General features: G+C 42.0%; 1 protein-coding gene across 1 annotated transcript in view; it reads left to right on the top strand.

The window, feature by feature from the left end:
* LOC115465558 (serine/threonine-protein kinase MRCK alpha-like) overlaps positions 1-16,272 on the top strand; it is an 806,479-nt gene that overhangs the window by 452,219 nt on the left and 337,988 nt on the right. Inside the window, 3 exon segments of the mRNA XM_030196108.1 lie at positions 8,067-8,276; positions 8,279-8,307; positions 9,027-9,141. Of these exon segments, the coding sequence (XP_030051968.1) occupies positions 8,067-8,276; positions 8,279-8,307; positions 9,027-9,141 (354 nt within the window).

The following is a 16,272-nucleotide window of genomic DNA, read 5'->3' as shown; positions in this document are numbered from 1 at the left end:
CTAGGGACAGAATGGTATACCCTTCTTCTTCTAAGGCCCCCAAAAGGGAAGGCCCCCTCAGAGCTCAGGTCAGAGTCAGGGGTTTCCCATTTTTCAGAACACTGGTCACTGCCACAAGAAAAAAAAAACAATATATTTCCAGCACTTGCTATACCGCAGGTGATCCATAGAGGTGACGTGGAGGGGAATAATCAAACGGCGCCGGCAAAATACATGGCCAGCGATGTATTTTGGCGGCACCGCAAACAGCTGGCCAGACCCGTATTTTCAAAAAAGATGGCCGGCCATCTTTTGTTTCGATAATACGGTTCCGGCCAGCCAAATGCCTTGGATTTGGCAGGGGTTTGAGATGGCCGGCTTTGTTTTTTTAGCGATAATGGAAAGTTATGTCGGCCATCTCAAACCCCAGCCAAATTCAACACATTTGGCCGTGGGAGGAGCCAGCATTTATAGTGCACTGGCCCCCTGACATGCAAGGACACCAACCGGGCTCCCTAGGGGTCACTGCGGTGGACTTCAGAAAAGCTCCCACGTGCTTAGCTCCCTTACTTTGGGAGCTGAGCTCCCCAACCCCCCCCCCCCCCCCCAAAAAAAAAAACACACTAACCACAAATGTACTGCACCCACTAAAACTGCTCCAGGGACCTGCATACAGCCTCTAGGACTTATTGCTGCTGTATAACTTTGGCACACCAGTTCACACCTGAAGACTAATCTCTCTGAAAAAGTCCTTTCTTGAAATAACCACATTTACTCACAGTTAACTGCAGATCAGAGGTTGTGCCCCACTGGCAAAGAGTCCCCTGGTACTAAGATGAGCAGTAGGTCAGAGCTGGCACAAATGGTGTACAATACCCTCTTCCAGCACCATTCAAGGTAATAACTAAGTTCTCTAACGTGGGTAACACAGGAAAGGGAACTAAAACTGGCTTACAAAAATGGCCACTACTGCATGGACTACAACAGGGCACACTCTGACCCAGTAAGCAGGGGGAAAGCACCAGGGGAGTAGAGCCTACCAACTACCAATACCTACACCCACGACAGCGCATTGCTGATGTGACTCTGCAGTGCAAATAACAGAAAAGGTGTCACACTCACCCAGCCACATCACAAGCAGGAAAAGGCTGTCGGAGGACAGAACACATTCTGCTGTCATGGAGGTGGGTACGGCATTTGAGGCTGGCATACAGGCTGGGGAAAAAAAGTGTTTAAAGTGTTTTTTTTTGGTGGGAGGGGGTTAGTGACCACTGGGGGAGTACGGGGAGGTCATCTCCGCTTCCTTCCGGTGGTCAGTTTGGGCACCTTTTTGAAGCTTGGACCTGAAAAAAAAAGGGACCAAGTAAAAGCGGCCAAATGCTCTTCATTGCCGCCTTTTCCTTTCCATTATGGGCTAAAGCCGGCCATTTCGTAACCCCGCCCATGTCCCGCCTTCGCTTCGCTGCCAACACACCCCCTTGAACTTTCGCCGGCTCTGTGACGGGAAAGCAGCGATGGTGTCAAAATAGCGGCTTTCAATTATACCGATTTGGCCGCCGTTGCGAGATCGCCGGTCATCTCCCGATTTGTGTCGGAAGATGGCCGGCGATCACTTTCGAAAATGAGCTGGTATGTGGTTTATAATTAAAAAAAATAAAATAGTTAAGGATGGAGACAGGAGGGAGGGGAGACAAAGCTATGGTGAAAACGAGCCAAAAAAATTCACAGGTGGATTTTGAGCAGTGTTTTAAATTTTGGATAAGAGGATTCTAAGCGGAGGTGAGATGACAGGGAGTTCCACAGGGATGGGCCTAGGTAAGTGCAACATATATTCTGTACTCCGGCCAGAATTCTGCACCAAAAACATTAAAATTCTGTGCACAAAATTTGCATATTCTGCAAAGTTCTTCAAGTTTATTTGTAACAATATAAACAACATTTTTGCTAATTAATATCCAGAATTGTAGTACAATCCAGTATTCATTAAATTTTATTAAAGAAAACAAAGAGCCTTCAAGTTTTTCTCAGGTTGTTTTCAGCCCCCCCCCCCCCCCCCCCCCCACACACACACACAAAAAAGAATGGCCCTGCGCCAATCACAGGGATTGGCACATGGCCATTTGTTTTGGTGGGAGGGAACCCTTACTGCCACCTATTTAAGTGATGGTAAGCGCTGCAATGCTATCCCAGTGCTACAAAAGTCAAAATATTTTTGTCATGCCGGAAGTAGTGTGTGCTGGGAGTGGGAACTACCACTGGGCTTCTGGAGTAGCCTGGTGGTGGTCCTGATTTTGGCACGCAACAAACTGTAATAGCTCTACGGTAGAGCTGCCATGGCTTTGTAAAAGGGTCCCAAAGATGATTGCAATTTTTTTAAATAGCCTCCTGAGGTAGCTGCAGGCTTATGAGGTGCTCGGATGGGGGGTGGGGGCAAAGATTAATCCCCAGTACATCCCCGTCCCCCTCTATCCCCACAGTCAAATTTTGTCCCCACTTCTCTCTGTTTAAAGCTAAAAGGAGCATTTTCAGTTCCCTCCCTACACCCACACACCATCCATTATTTTGTTTTCCAGCCCCCCCTGCACCCACACACCATCCATTATGATTTTTTCCAGCCTCCCTGTACCCACACACCGTATATTATATTTTTTCCAGCCCCCCTGCACCCACACACCATCTATTTTTTTTTATTCTAGCCCCCCACCCCCCTGCGTTCACCAGGAGCTGCATCGATCCTCTTCAGGGCAGGAATGATCCTGACCTGCTGCTCTGGACTGGTACCGCCTCTTCATCCAAATGGCAGAAACTTCATGTGGCAGCTTCACAAGACCTCTTGAAGTCTTGGCAGCCATTTTGATGAAGCACACCACCAGGCAGAGAGCAGCGGGAGCGGACAGGAAAGAGTTGGGTTCTTTCCTGCCCCAAAGTGGTCACTAGACTATGAGGGCATGTGAAGGTATGTCCGTGGAGGGCCACCGAGGCTCGAAGGGGAGAGGAGGGGGTCACACAGGCAGCAACCGCAGTGGTGGAACAAGGCAGGAAGTGGGGTTGTTGTCTGCCCCCGAAGAGACCACTACACCACCAGGGTGTGTGAAGATAGGCCCAAGGAGGGCCCACTGAGGAGTGGGAAGGTGGGTGGAAGGGGGGCCAGCCAGCCTTCACCATGACAGGCCTTTGTTGACATTCCCACAGTACTACCGTGGTTACCAACGTGCCGATTTGGAAAAAAAAATCTTAATTACTTCCTCTCCGGTCTACTGTGGCTGTAGATGAGCATGAGCAAACAGCTTGCTTTCCCTCCAAGTGCTGTATAAAGGAGGAGGTCCCAGCAATAGTGTGACAGCATGCATCTCTCGTCTCATCACAGGAGTAATTCTCAAACTATATAATTTTAAAAATGAAAACTTTGCAGTTGGTAGTTTTACTCATCAAAAATTGTAACAGTTAATTTATGTCGCCTGGCACACCAATATAAAAAGTACTGACCCTTGATCCCAGTATGCTGGATCCTCAATGGTAAATACATATTCTGCATCCACAGACCCCCCCCCCCCCCCCCCCCCCCCCCCCCAAAAAAAAAAAAAAGATGGGTACATAGCAGAACTAGGGCAGTTCCATCATACAAAAACAAATTCCAGTGCTTGTGTAACAGCACCGTAAATGGTCTCCAATTCTAGACATATGAGGTAGTACACAATCCTACAAAAGTCACTCAGGATCAGAACTCACACAACAGGAATCCTACCAAGGAATAGGCAGCAACATAAAAATCATATTGAGCCTTAGAACATAAATGCACCATAAACTCTGATCTGCACTCTTTACTTTTTATTATAAACTACTCTGATAGTTCTTTAAAGGGTGATAGCACTAATGGACATGAACAAGTTAGATTACTAGAGATCCCTCTGTAGAAAGTACATTCTAACAGAATAATTGGACATGCACATAAGCACGAATACACACACATACGTACACTAAAAATAGAAATATGTAGATGACAATTTATTGAAATCCCAAAAAGCCAGACTGGATGAGTGCAACTCAAGAGAAATAAAAATAGAAATATTTCCTCCTATACTGTACAAAATATAGCAACATAGAAAAATGTAGGCAGCTAAACACCATATGGCCTATCCAGTCTGCCCATCCATGCCATCTACTCTCCCTATCACTCTCTTAGAGATCCTATGTATTTGTCCCAAGCTCCCTCCTGAATCCAGATACTGCTTTCATCTCCACCACTTCCACCGGGAGGCCGTTCCACAAATTCACCAACCTTTCTGTGAAGAAGTATTTCTTAAGGTTATTTCTCAGTCTATCCCTTCATCCTCGTTCCAGAGCTTCCTTTCAATTGAAAGAGACTCGTCTCCTGTGCATTTATGCCACATAGATAAGTACATAAGCACTGCCACGCTGGGAAAAGACCAAAGGTCCATCAAGCCCAGCACTCTGTCTCCGACAGCGGCCAATCCAGGCCCCAAGAACCTGGCAAAAACCCAGAATTTAATAACGATCAATGGACTTTTTCTTCAGGAATCTGTCCAGACCCCCTTTAAACTCAGCAAGGCCAGCTGCCATCACTATCTTCTCCGGCAATGAGTTCCAGAGTCTAACCACATGCTGAGTAAAGAAAAACTTTCTCCAATTTGTTTTAAACCTACCACATTCTAATTTCATCTTGTGTCCCCTAGTTCTATTATTGTTAGAAAGTGTAAACAAACGCTTCACATCTGTCCGCTCTACCCCACTCATTATTTTGTATGACCTCTATGTCTCTGTCATATCTCCCCTTTCCCACCTTTCTTCCAGAGTATACATATTGAGATCTTTGTCTGTCCCCATACACTTTATGACAAAGACTGCTGACCATTTTAGTAGCCAACCTCTGGACTGTCTCCATCCTATTCATATCAAACCCAATGACCTCTACTCTGTTAATAATGTAGTGTCAAGTCATATATGTTTATAGGAGGAAAAGCCTCAAACCCAGGCACATACTCCTTTTGTTGAATCCAACTATAGGGAGCACTGCCTGATCATCACTGGCTGAAAACCTCCTCTGTCAGTGTAGCCCCTCAAATACCTTTGCTGTATGTTTTGTAATAATTTTTAAAATAAATTTTTATGAGGGTTACTTATCTTGCTGCTGTTTGTCAACTGTGCAGTCTTATGTATACAGTCGTTCAGTCTTCTTAACCTCGTCCCGGCCCTTCGGCCCAAGTTTTGCCTCCTGCATCAGGGTCCGTGGGATTTACTTGACTGATTCTGTACTGTAATCTCTGCAAAAATGACACAACACTTTATACTCTGATACCTCTTCCCCGTGTTCAAAAACCTTACTTCCGTGTTCAAAAACCTTTCTTACTTCAGATGCCGTGTTCTCTGTCTTCTAATGCCAGACAAAATGACGGTGATATTTATGCCATGGTGACGTCAGACGCGCAAAATTAGACTCCTCCCTCCTTACTGGATGTCCAGTACTCATCTGTGTAAGACGTGCTCGCGGAACTTATCTGTGTAAAACTAACATATTTCAGTTACAATACTGATGATAAAATTTATTTTTTATCTTCATTTTTTTTCTAAACATATTGTTTTTAGTCTCTCTTTTTCTGCTTTCCTCTGCCTGCTATTTCTTTTTTCTTAAATATTTTTTTACTTCCTCCCTTATACCCATCTGTGATATGGATCTTTCCTTTTCAGTTTTCTTTCATTTCTGTCTCTTTATCCATTTAGATTTCATTCTTCCTCCTTATAACCATTGCAATCCACCTCTTTCCCAGACTTTCAGTAAATCTCTGCCTCTCCATATATCTCACCACTATGTCCATTGTCCCTTTTCTCTCTGTGTACCTCCTCCTTGTCTAGTTATCTCCACCTCATATGACATCCCCCCCCCCCCCCCCCCCCCCACCAGGTCCAGTAGTGGAGGAGTAGCGTAATGGTTAGTGCAGCAGCCTGAGAACCAGGAGAACTGGTTCAATTTCCACTGTGGCTTCTTGTGACCCTGGGCAAAAAGAATACCTGTATATAATATATCAACTGCTTTGATTGTAATCACAGAAAAGCGGTATATCAAATCCCATCCCCTTTCCTTTCTATATACCCTCTCTATCGCTCCTCTTTCTTCCCTTCGCTTGTGTCTTGGATCTCCCTTCTCTTTGTTTTTCCTGAACCCCTATGTCCAGCATTTCTCCCCCCCCCCCCCCCAATACCAGTGCCATTTTCACAGTCTATGGCAGCAGTTTAAAAAAAAAGTCAGCACTCAAGACTTGCCGTGTTTTACCCCCTCCAATGCAGACTTCCTTCTTCAGAGATGGAGGCATATGGAAGGCCTTGTGCATGGGCAAAGGTTTAAAGGTCTAGTGCAGACTTTTAGTTTGGCTGCCTCTTTGCCACATTCGAATGGGAACTCCTCCAGCATGTGCCCCCCCCCCCCCCCCCAAGAAAAAATAATGGCATTATGCTCATTATTGGACAGAGGCGGAAGAGAATAGCCTTGCCCAGGGCCAGCAGAGAGAGGCAGCCAATGCGGGCATTTTTCAGTCACTTGCTGCCACCTCCAAACATTTGCTACCTCACTCTGCCTAGTAATAGCCACCTCTGATCAGATAAACTATAAAGAATGGAGAAGAGACCTATTGTATATAGGACTAGGTGAGAGCCCAGGCATGTTTTTCTGACTGAATGATTTAAGATATTGATGATTTTTCTGAGAATTGCTGTTACTGTGATGAGCATTACCTTACTTCCTTTGGTTCTTCCCAGGATTTTTTTTATTTTTATTAGAAAGTGACTTAATGGGAGTAATTTTATAAGTCATTTCTGCAGGTAAACAGCAGTTTACCCACAGTAATAAGCATTTGGCCTTAGATCTGTAAATTGATATACTTTATATATGTGTAAGTTTAATTCTATATGGTTGGATGTGTTTCTGGGGTCAAAATTTGAACTTTTGTGCATTTTTAAATTTAAGATAATTATGCATAAAATAAAAGGGTAGTTACGCATGCCTGAATACAGGTGTAACTTTGTCTAGGAAATTCCTTGGGGTAGGAGTTATTTTATTAAAGCAGTCATATATATATCAGTTAGCTTTATAAAATAAGCATACCTCGTGCACATATCTTCCAGTCAAGTAAGCTTGTTTTATAAAATTACCCTCAATATATAACACATGTGGTGTTATATGCCAATGACCTATGAATGATACGAAGGAGAAAAAGTAAACAGACAAAGAGGGATTGCCCAGTCCCAAACTCCTGTGTAAGTAAGAGGATAGGCTCCAAACAGAAAGCTATTAATGTGATGGACATCAGAATAACTTTGGAGTCTGTGTTCAGATGAATGTGTACTATCCTGTAGGATGAAGAGTTTGCTGGTTTGGTGGTGATCATGGAAGAGGTATCCATTAAGAATTTCCTACCTGTTAATTACAGATATAGTTTCTTTAAATCCAGAGTGTCATAGATTTGGCTGTATTTCTAGCTCACGGTATCTGTAGTTTTCTTTGTCTTCCACATGTTAAATATTGTCACCTACTTAGGAAAGTTACAATGTTAAGTATTATTTTCTTACATTTATATTTTTAATGTGTCTAATGCACAGGGCTTTTTTTGAGGGGGTACTTGGGGGTACTGAGTACCGGCACCTTTTTCATTGTCTGCTAAAATTGACTCATGGTCCCCAAATTATAGCAAAAGAACTCAGGCTCTACACACCAATTCTGCCTTTTCATAGATTGTCTGGTTGCAGGGGGCATGGCTATTGTGGGGTGGGTCCCTCAGTGATCACCTCACCCCTGAAGGGTGGTCTGGCATTTGAGTACCGGCACCTTTTTTGCTAGAAACACGCACTGCTAATGCATTGCCTTTCTTAGGGGGTCTTTTACTAAAGCTTAGCTCGAGTTATCTGCAGCAGGGCCCCTTTTATTCCTATGGGCCCTGCTGCAGATAACTCGAGCTAAGCTTTAGTAAAAGACCCCCTTAACTTGTTTTGGAATGATCTTATTTGCCAAACAAAATGGAAACTTTTCTTCAGCCTGTAAGGTTCTTGTCATCTTTATGGTGTGTTGTTTAATCCAGGAAATAATGAATTCAATGAGAAATTGAAGTCCCAAACCAAAGAGCTGAAGGAGGCACACAGTCAACGGAAGCTAGCCATGCAGGAGTTTTCTGAGATGAATGAGCGCTTGACAGATTTACGATCCCAGAAACAAAGGTTTGTCCGACAACTCCGAGATAAAGAAGAAGAGATGGATGTGATGAATCAGAAGATTGAGAGCTTCCGGCAAGATTACGTAGAACAGAAAGAGCCAAAAAGGAGGTGAGCTCTCATTAGTGACCTTCAGCTGGAAACTATTCTTCTGTGATTCTGGATTCAGCGAAGGTGAGGGTTACTCTGCTGCTTTACAAGAGGCATTGTCTCTTGCTTTATTTTCTGAAACTGGTAGCTGCCAAGCAATATAAGTGGAATTAAGGAATTTTTACCCTAAAGATGTACGAATATTTTTAGTTAATAAATTACAACATACTTGCGTACCACACTGTTAAATGATGAAAATCAAGGATATGGACTGAAGTGATTCTGTGTTAAAGATGCACAAGGGGATGGCTAATAGTTTTGTTGAATTTGATTTCAAATACATGTCTTCTCTGCTTTTGCACCTTCTCTATGAATTTTTCGCTTTTATGCCATTAAGATGCTGAGTCCGAGGGACCATCATGTGCAGCCTCTACTTACTACCTTTATTTGTAGCTTACCACTAGCTTCTGTGCAAATATTTCTGTGTTGCACTGTGTGTGAACTGGCTGCTAGATGGAACCATTTGTACTCCTCTTCAGGAAGTATGAAAACTACACCAAGTAGTAGAAACTAGCTATAATACCATCAGATTTGCAATGGTGTCTCACTTTGCAGTTGTGAGATTCATTTTGAAGATTGATTTTGCATCTGAAACATACTTATTTCTTATTGTTTTTCTACCAAGGGAAGAAAGACCTAGCATAACCTATCTACTGTTCCTTTCCTTCCCTTCTTTTTAGTTTGAAGTCCAGGCAGAGGCTGCAGCAGCAGAAGCTTCCAAGGAAAAGAAACTGCGAGAGAGAAGCGAACAGTACTCAAAACAGCTAAAGAGTGAGCTGGAAGGACTTAAGGTCAGCTGCCTGACGCCTAACACCTACATTCTCATTATGCAGCAAGGCAAAAGAGTATTATTTAATCACTCTTTTCTTTCACTGGGTCAGAGCACTTACAAATAATAGGGGTACTCTCTCTTCTCCTATTGTGGTAAAATAAATGACAGCATGGAAAGACTAGCAACACCAGTGGGGGGGGGGGGGGGGGAAGTGAGGAGAAATCCAAATGACCAAGACAAATTAGTAGTAAGAGCATCCAAGAGTTTATTTGACAAAAAAAGCTGATATAAAGACCCTGCATGGGCCGTGTTTCAGCTCAATGCCTTCATCATAGAAAGAGTACAAATATAAATAAAATATAAGTAAAAATAAAACTGGAGCAAAAATGATAGTAGAAGAATATGTATAAATATATAAATAGGTATGTATAAATATATATATAAATGTTATAAGCACAGCATAAAATATATATATATATATATATATATATATACACACACACACACACACAGTGCAGTCCCACTTAAATGCAAGGATCTGGGACCAAAGAAATACATGCAGTTAACCGGAGCGTGCCCTTAACCGTTGTGACCCAAAGAAGCTTGACATCTGATAAACATATGTACAGTACTGTTTATTATTATACGTACAGTATACAGTCTCCGTTAACTGACGATAGGCTTACTTGAAGTAATCAGTTATAGTCCTCTGTACACTCTCTCTTGTGTCTATGAGTTCCATAGACTTCGTTTTCCAGACTGTAAAACTGTCATAGTACTGACATCCAGTGGCCTCCAGATAGGCCTGCACGGTGTTGACTCTCCAGCGCTCTTGCAAAAGTGACAGGAGGAGGTGTTGAATTTCGTCAGCATGTGCCTCACTGCTCATTTCATCATTTGTTTCATCATCAGCCGTTGTTGCCTGCGTGTAGGCGCATATCTCGACATCGGTGCTGTTGTCAGCTGTTTGTAGATCGTAATCAACAGCTACGTAGTGATGAAACTCCTCTTCAGTAACACCAGCTGGATGTCAATAACCTGTTCATCTGACGCATTTGCAACAGCTGCATCTGCTTCGTCCCTCTCCACATCCTTATCAAAGCTTGCCCGCTTGTAGCAGTTCACAATGGTTGCCTGTGTAACATGATTCCAGGCTTCTTTCTGCATATGAAGGGAATCAATAGTGATAGACTATGAGCCAGTTCAACAGCACGTTTATCCTTGCCAGTCTGGTCATCCATAACGCTCATCAGACGACGTAGCACAAGAGCCTGATAATGTTGCTTGAAATTGGCTATTATGCCCCCCTGATCCATAGGTTGGATCAGAGAGGTAGTGTATGGTGGCAGGAAGACCACCTTGACGTTAGACAGCCTGACATCATCCCTGTGTGCAGCACAATTATCACAAAGCAACAAAAACTGACGCTTTTGTGCCCGCATTAACTTCTTTAGCCACTGCTTCCAAATTTCCCCAGTCATCTATGAATTTGGATTAGCCTCATATGACACAGGAAGTCACTTAACATTCTTGAAGCAACGGGGCTGTTTGCTCTTTCCAATGATGAGTGGTTCCAACTTCTCACTCCCATCCATATTGCAGCAAAAGAGGATCGTCAGTCGGTCCTTCGACGTTTTGCCTCCAATAGTTTCGGCATGTTTGAATGCAAGTGTTCCATCAGGAATTGCTCACCAGTAGAGACCGTTTTCGTCAGCATTGAAAATGTCATGAGGTGCAAACTCGTTCAAGGTGATAGGAAGAACTGAAACAACCCAATTTTCAGCACCAAAGTCATCAGCGTCTTGTTTCTCACCGTGCTGTTTCTTGAATTTTATGTTGTTCCTCTTCTTCCATCTTTCCAACCATCCAACAGTGGCGTTGAATTCAGTTAGTCCAAGACTTTCAGCTAGCTGGTTAGCTTTCTCCATAAGCTGTGGACCACTGACAGGAAACTGTCTGCTCCTGACTCGAGAAACCACTGAAGAAGAGCATCTTCTACCTCCTCAGCTTTTCCCGCCCTTTATGTTTCCGGTGTGGATTTGTATTGTTTTGCCAGTCTTCCAGAAGCTGATCTTTCTGCTACAAGGCACATGAAATTTGACTGGGATTGACACCATATTCTTAGCAATAGATGCTTGACTTCGTTTGTTTTCTAATTTTTTAAGACCTTCTATTCGTTTAGCCAGTGTTAATCTTACAGTTCTGCCACGACAACGACGACTCCAGTGTACACTCTAACAACATTCTTTCGCTTATTCTGCCTGTGGCAGTTAAAGGGGCGGTAAATTTGAAATCTCATTGGTTGTCACATGCCAATCGACGTCCATATCCATGCGCCCGCTTATGCAGAGTCTTTCCTTACAGGAGCAGTCTTAAACATGCATATAAGCGAATCTTGCACTTATCAGTGGTGCGCTAAACAAAGTTTGTCCCCATAGAAATTGATGGCACCAAAAATGGGACCGAAGTACGGCATGCAGTTAAACAGAGCATGCGCTTTTCTGACGTGCACTTAAATGGAGTGCACTGTGTATATATATATATATATATATATATATATATATATATATGTGTGTGTGTGTTTGTGTTTGTATATATATATATATGTATATATATATATATATATATGTATATATATAATGATTTTAAGCACAGCATAACAGATTAAATACAGAATGCAAATAAATCCACCAGCATCGGTGACAACATACACATAATTATAATAAAATATATGGAGAAACATAACATTATTAGTGAATGGGCTCTCATCCGAGCAACGGAGGAAGAGAGATAATGTGTACAAAGATGGACATGTGTGAAAAATGACGATAGATGTGATAAAATGTGATAATCACATGAAAACCTTGTAAACGATATATGTAAACCAAATACAGGCAAATGAAATGTGAGGTACAAAGTAATCTCTCTCTCTCTCTCTCTCTCTCTCTCTCTAGAGAGAGAGAGAGAGAATTGTATGCATGTAGTACTGCTAGGCGGTGCACCTTAGTAAAAGGACTCCATATATTAGAACCTGTCCAAAGTGAGTGTGTGTATACAGTCCCATCATGTGCAGTGAAGCTAAAAATTGCTAAATATATACAATATGAAAAAAAATTAGAAGTGAAAGAAGACACTATATTCAAGAGGTACCGCGATAGTCTACTCATTTGAAGTGCCGATGTCATGTTCACAAATGTATAATTAACGCCAATAGACATACCATTATCACAATAGTTACAGTAAATTTATCAGTTCAGCATGATGCAAAACAGCAGTATAAATATATCTAGGTTATTATACTGTTTAAAGGCATTACAAAAAGATGCGGCAAGAACCAAAGTGTAAAGCTCACCTATACAGCAAAGCAATCAGACGTCTCTGTGAAAAAACAGAGAAAGCCGAAAAAGTGCGCCAAAAATAACGGTGAGGGAAGTGGTGGTGTTAGCATTTACATCATATAATGCAAATTAAAAATGCATGTGTATAATATGCTGATGGAGCGTGACGTGCGACAGGATGATGAAAAGTATACAGGATGGATGTGTAGTGATAAGAAAATTCATGCTAGAGTGAAAGAAAAATGAGGAAAAGGGGTGCAAGGGAAAGAATGAAATGGCCCAATTTGTTTTTCCAGTGAGGTAGTTACTCATGCCTTGTTTAGGGTTGTATCTGCTGCTCTGTCCAGGTTACACCATGCTTTTTTGGAAGTGCAATAAGGCTATCCACTGCTTTTTAAAGCTGAAACGTTACTCTATGCAGATTATCCCAGTAATTTGTTTCCATACCTCTGTTTATTGCACACCTTTTTGAATTCCATCTCCATTTTATTTCCACTTCCCCTGGGAGGGCATTAAGCATCCATCACCCTTTCTGTGAAAAAAATATGTTGTTGATGTACCCCAACTTGACTGCAGCCATTCTTCCACTTCCCCAATAGCCATGTGGAGTGGGTAACATTCAGGGAGGAGGCACAAATTTGCTGCTTATTTTTAGCTATCTGTTGGGAATGATATTGTGATATTCTGTGCTCTGCTTTGATGCAGTGCTGTAATGGCTCATTCTAGAAGGCTTGAAGGGTGAAAATGGGCAGAAATACAATTCATTGCACTTAATGTAAAGTAATGTAATATGATGCCTCAACAGATCTGTAGGCCTTGAGAAGTGTCCCAAATTAAATTGAAGTAGTAGTACTGTTAAAATAATATTAAATCACGTTATGGCGGAGGGGGGGTTGACCCTTGCTTCCTATTATGGTCTTATTCCTGTGTCTCTGCTTTTGTTCTGTCCTGATATAACGTATTACTTAAGTTTTCATTATTTCTTTTTAATAAATTATTTTTTGCCAAATCACCTTTCTCGGGTCCACCATTCACCTGTTGTCACTGTGATACTTTTATGGATCAGTTTACCTTGATTTATTTTTGTGGGCATGGCTAACTAGGAGGATTTTTCAAAAACTTTAACATTGATATCTCCTCAGCAAATAAAAACAACAACAACAAAATAAGAGGGATTGGGGGCCAACTTAGTGGCTTATTTATTTATTGGGATTTATTAACTACCCTTATGAAGAGATTCACCCAAGGAGGTGTACAGCAGTTACAGTTTAATGTAAAATTTTAATTTTGTTAACAGCATAACAATAGTAAAAACGACCAAATATAAACATAAATACAATAAATGAGGTAAACTTGAAAACAGCAAATTGAAACCTAAAAATAGGACTATCATGAAACAGAATCAAAAATATACAGATTTAACAGCACTAAGAGTCAGTTGGAATAAATAGATGGGTAGCTAAACTCAAGGCAAGTTCTTTGTACAGTTAAACAAAATATAAGGAACTGGCCTAAGTTACAGTGTGTGTAGCAAGCTAGTCCAGATGGAGAGTGGTGTTTAGTCAGTCACCCTATGTACTAAAGGCTTGGGAGAAGAGCCAGGTTTTCAACCTGCTTCCTGAAATAGAGGTAGTCTCGAGTTAGACGTAGCCCCTCATACAATTTCTTTTGATGAGGCTGCAGATAGGCTTCTTGAGAGAACTTTAGAGATCTCAAAGGTATGTAAAGGGCTAACTTACTCTTTAAGTACTCTGGCCCGTTTTGTCTGAGGACCTTGAAAATCAAACATAGAGTTTTAAATTAGTCCTGTAGGTTACTAGTAGTTGCTGAACAGAACTGATGTCTGTCTGACAAATAGGATTGAACCATGTAAATACCGTGCCACTGATACCTGTTTCTGCAAGCCTTGTATGCATGATATTATGATCCACAGTATCTAAGGCTGCTGAGAAATCCAACAACAGTAGTATCGAGGCACATTTCCCTGTTACGGTTTCTGTGCAGATTATCAAGAAGGGACACAAGAACTGTCTCTGTTTCATACCAGTCTGAAGCGAGATTGACATGGGTCTAGTCAATTACTTTCAATTAGCCAGTTGTTGAGTTGAATGCTCTGTTCTTTAAGTTTTGCCAGGAAAAGAATGTTAGAGACTGGTCGGTAAGTTTTCGAGCTTGTCACGGTCAAGGGAGCTCTTTTTCAGTAGGGGGTGCACCACAGCTCATTTTAGTGGTGTTAGCAGCTGCCCTTCCACAAGAGAGGAGTTAACAATTTTATTGGCTTCTTCAATGAGGCCTATGCTTGCTCGTATTATTTTTGCTGGGCAGGGGTCAAGAGAACAGGTTGTAGGTCATAGATCTTTCAGGATTTTTTTCAAGAGCTTCCTCTGTGACCTGATTGAATGAGTCTCAGATGGCTGTACATGGTGGGTGGGGGGGGGGGGGGGAGAGTGTTCTCCTCATTAGCTAATAGGGACTTTAATGGGATTGTCTGTAGGTCCTGTCAAAGACCTTTAATTTTATTGGCAAAATCATTACTGGTTAGTTTTGACCGGGAAAGCTGGTTCTGTTGTGGGTTTTGCAGTAGGCTGTTTACTATTTTCAGTAGTTGCGTGATTGAATTTGCAGCTTGTTCAGTGTGTTGAGAGAAATATTTTTTTTTGGCTGTTGTTAAGGCCTGGCAGTACATTGCCATGTGTTGAGCCTGTCTTTATCTAGTGAGATTTTCTCCATTTCTTTCAAGTTGACATCTTTGGCGCTTAAGAACTCCAAGATAAGAGAGATCAATAAACACACAGTTTCTACTTTGGTATTTAATTATATCCAAGGATACTTCAAGAGAAGGACATTCCCAGGGCAAAGACTCATGGCCACAGCCACAAGACCTTTCTCCTAAATACTTGAATCCTGGGAGTCAAATCTGGAAATATATACACTTTGTGAATGGAGAGGGTTAAAATCTTTTTTTCAAGTATTATTTATTACTAATCTATATCAGAGACATTCTTAAAAGAAACCACCACTGTACACCATTGGTTGATTACTGATTGGAAATCTCAGAACCTGTTAATTTCCCATTCCAGCAGATGAGCCCTCTGAATATTTTTTTAAAAATAGAACCAAGAATATGAGGATGTATATTTTAAGTTAGTGAATGCTCTTTGCACGGGAGACACCCTCTTTGGAGGTAAGGTGAAAGAGACATTTAGTACTATAAATGCTCTACCCTTCAGCATCTTTTGGCTCTACCACCCTCTTTCTTTGGATTGTCAAGGAGATGAATGCATTAAACTGGTAATTCAAAGGATCCTACCAGCACAAAAGTTTCTATTATCAGAAACAGCCTCTACAAGATCAATACCCATCATTCAAAGACAGAGAGCTCAACTTGAGTGGAGGAGTGGCCTAGTGGTTAGGGTGGTGGACTTTGGTCCTGGGGAACTGAGGAACTGTGTTCAATTCCCACTTCAGGCACAGGCAGCTCCTTGTGACTCTGGGCAAGTCACTTAACCCTCCATTGCCCATGTAAGCCGCAGTGAGCCTGCCATGAGTGGGAAAGCGCGGGGTACAAATGTAACAAAAAAAAAAAACCTTAAACAAACAATCTATACCTGGTTCAGCAAAACAGTAGCTGACTTTTTGACCACCTTCTTTCACAACTGTCAGAACCTCTCCAGAATATGTATCATGCCCTTCCTGTGGGGAGTCAGGTTCATTTTTTGTTCCAGTCTTGGCATAGCATCACCACATATTCCTGGTTCTGAGTATAAACCAAAAGGGTTCCTTCCTTAGGCTTCTGAAGTGGCTCTCAGATGAACC

Source organism: Microcaecilia unicolor, chromosome 3 (genome assembly GCF_901765095.1).
Source record: "Microcaecilia unicolor chromosome 3, aMicUni1.1, whole genome shotgun sequence".
NCBI lineage: Eukaryota > Metazoa > Chordata > Amphibia > Gymnophiona > Siphonopidae > Microcaecilia > Microcaecilia unicolor.
The sequence above is the reverse complement of the archived record's forward strand: the minus strand, read 5'-3'. Positions and strand labels throughout refer to the sequence as shown.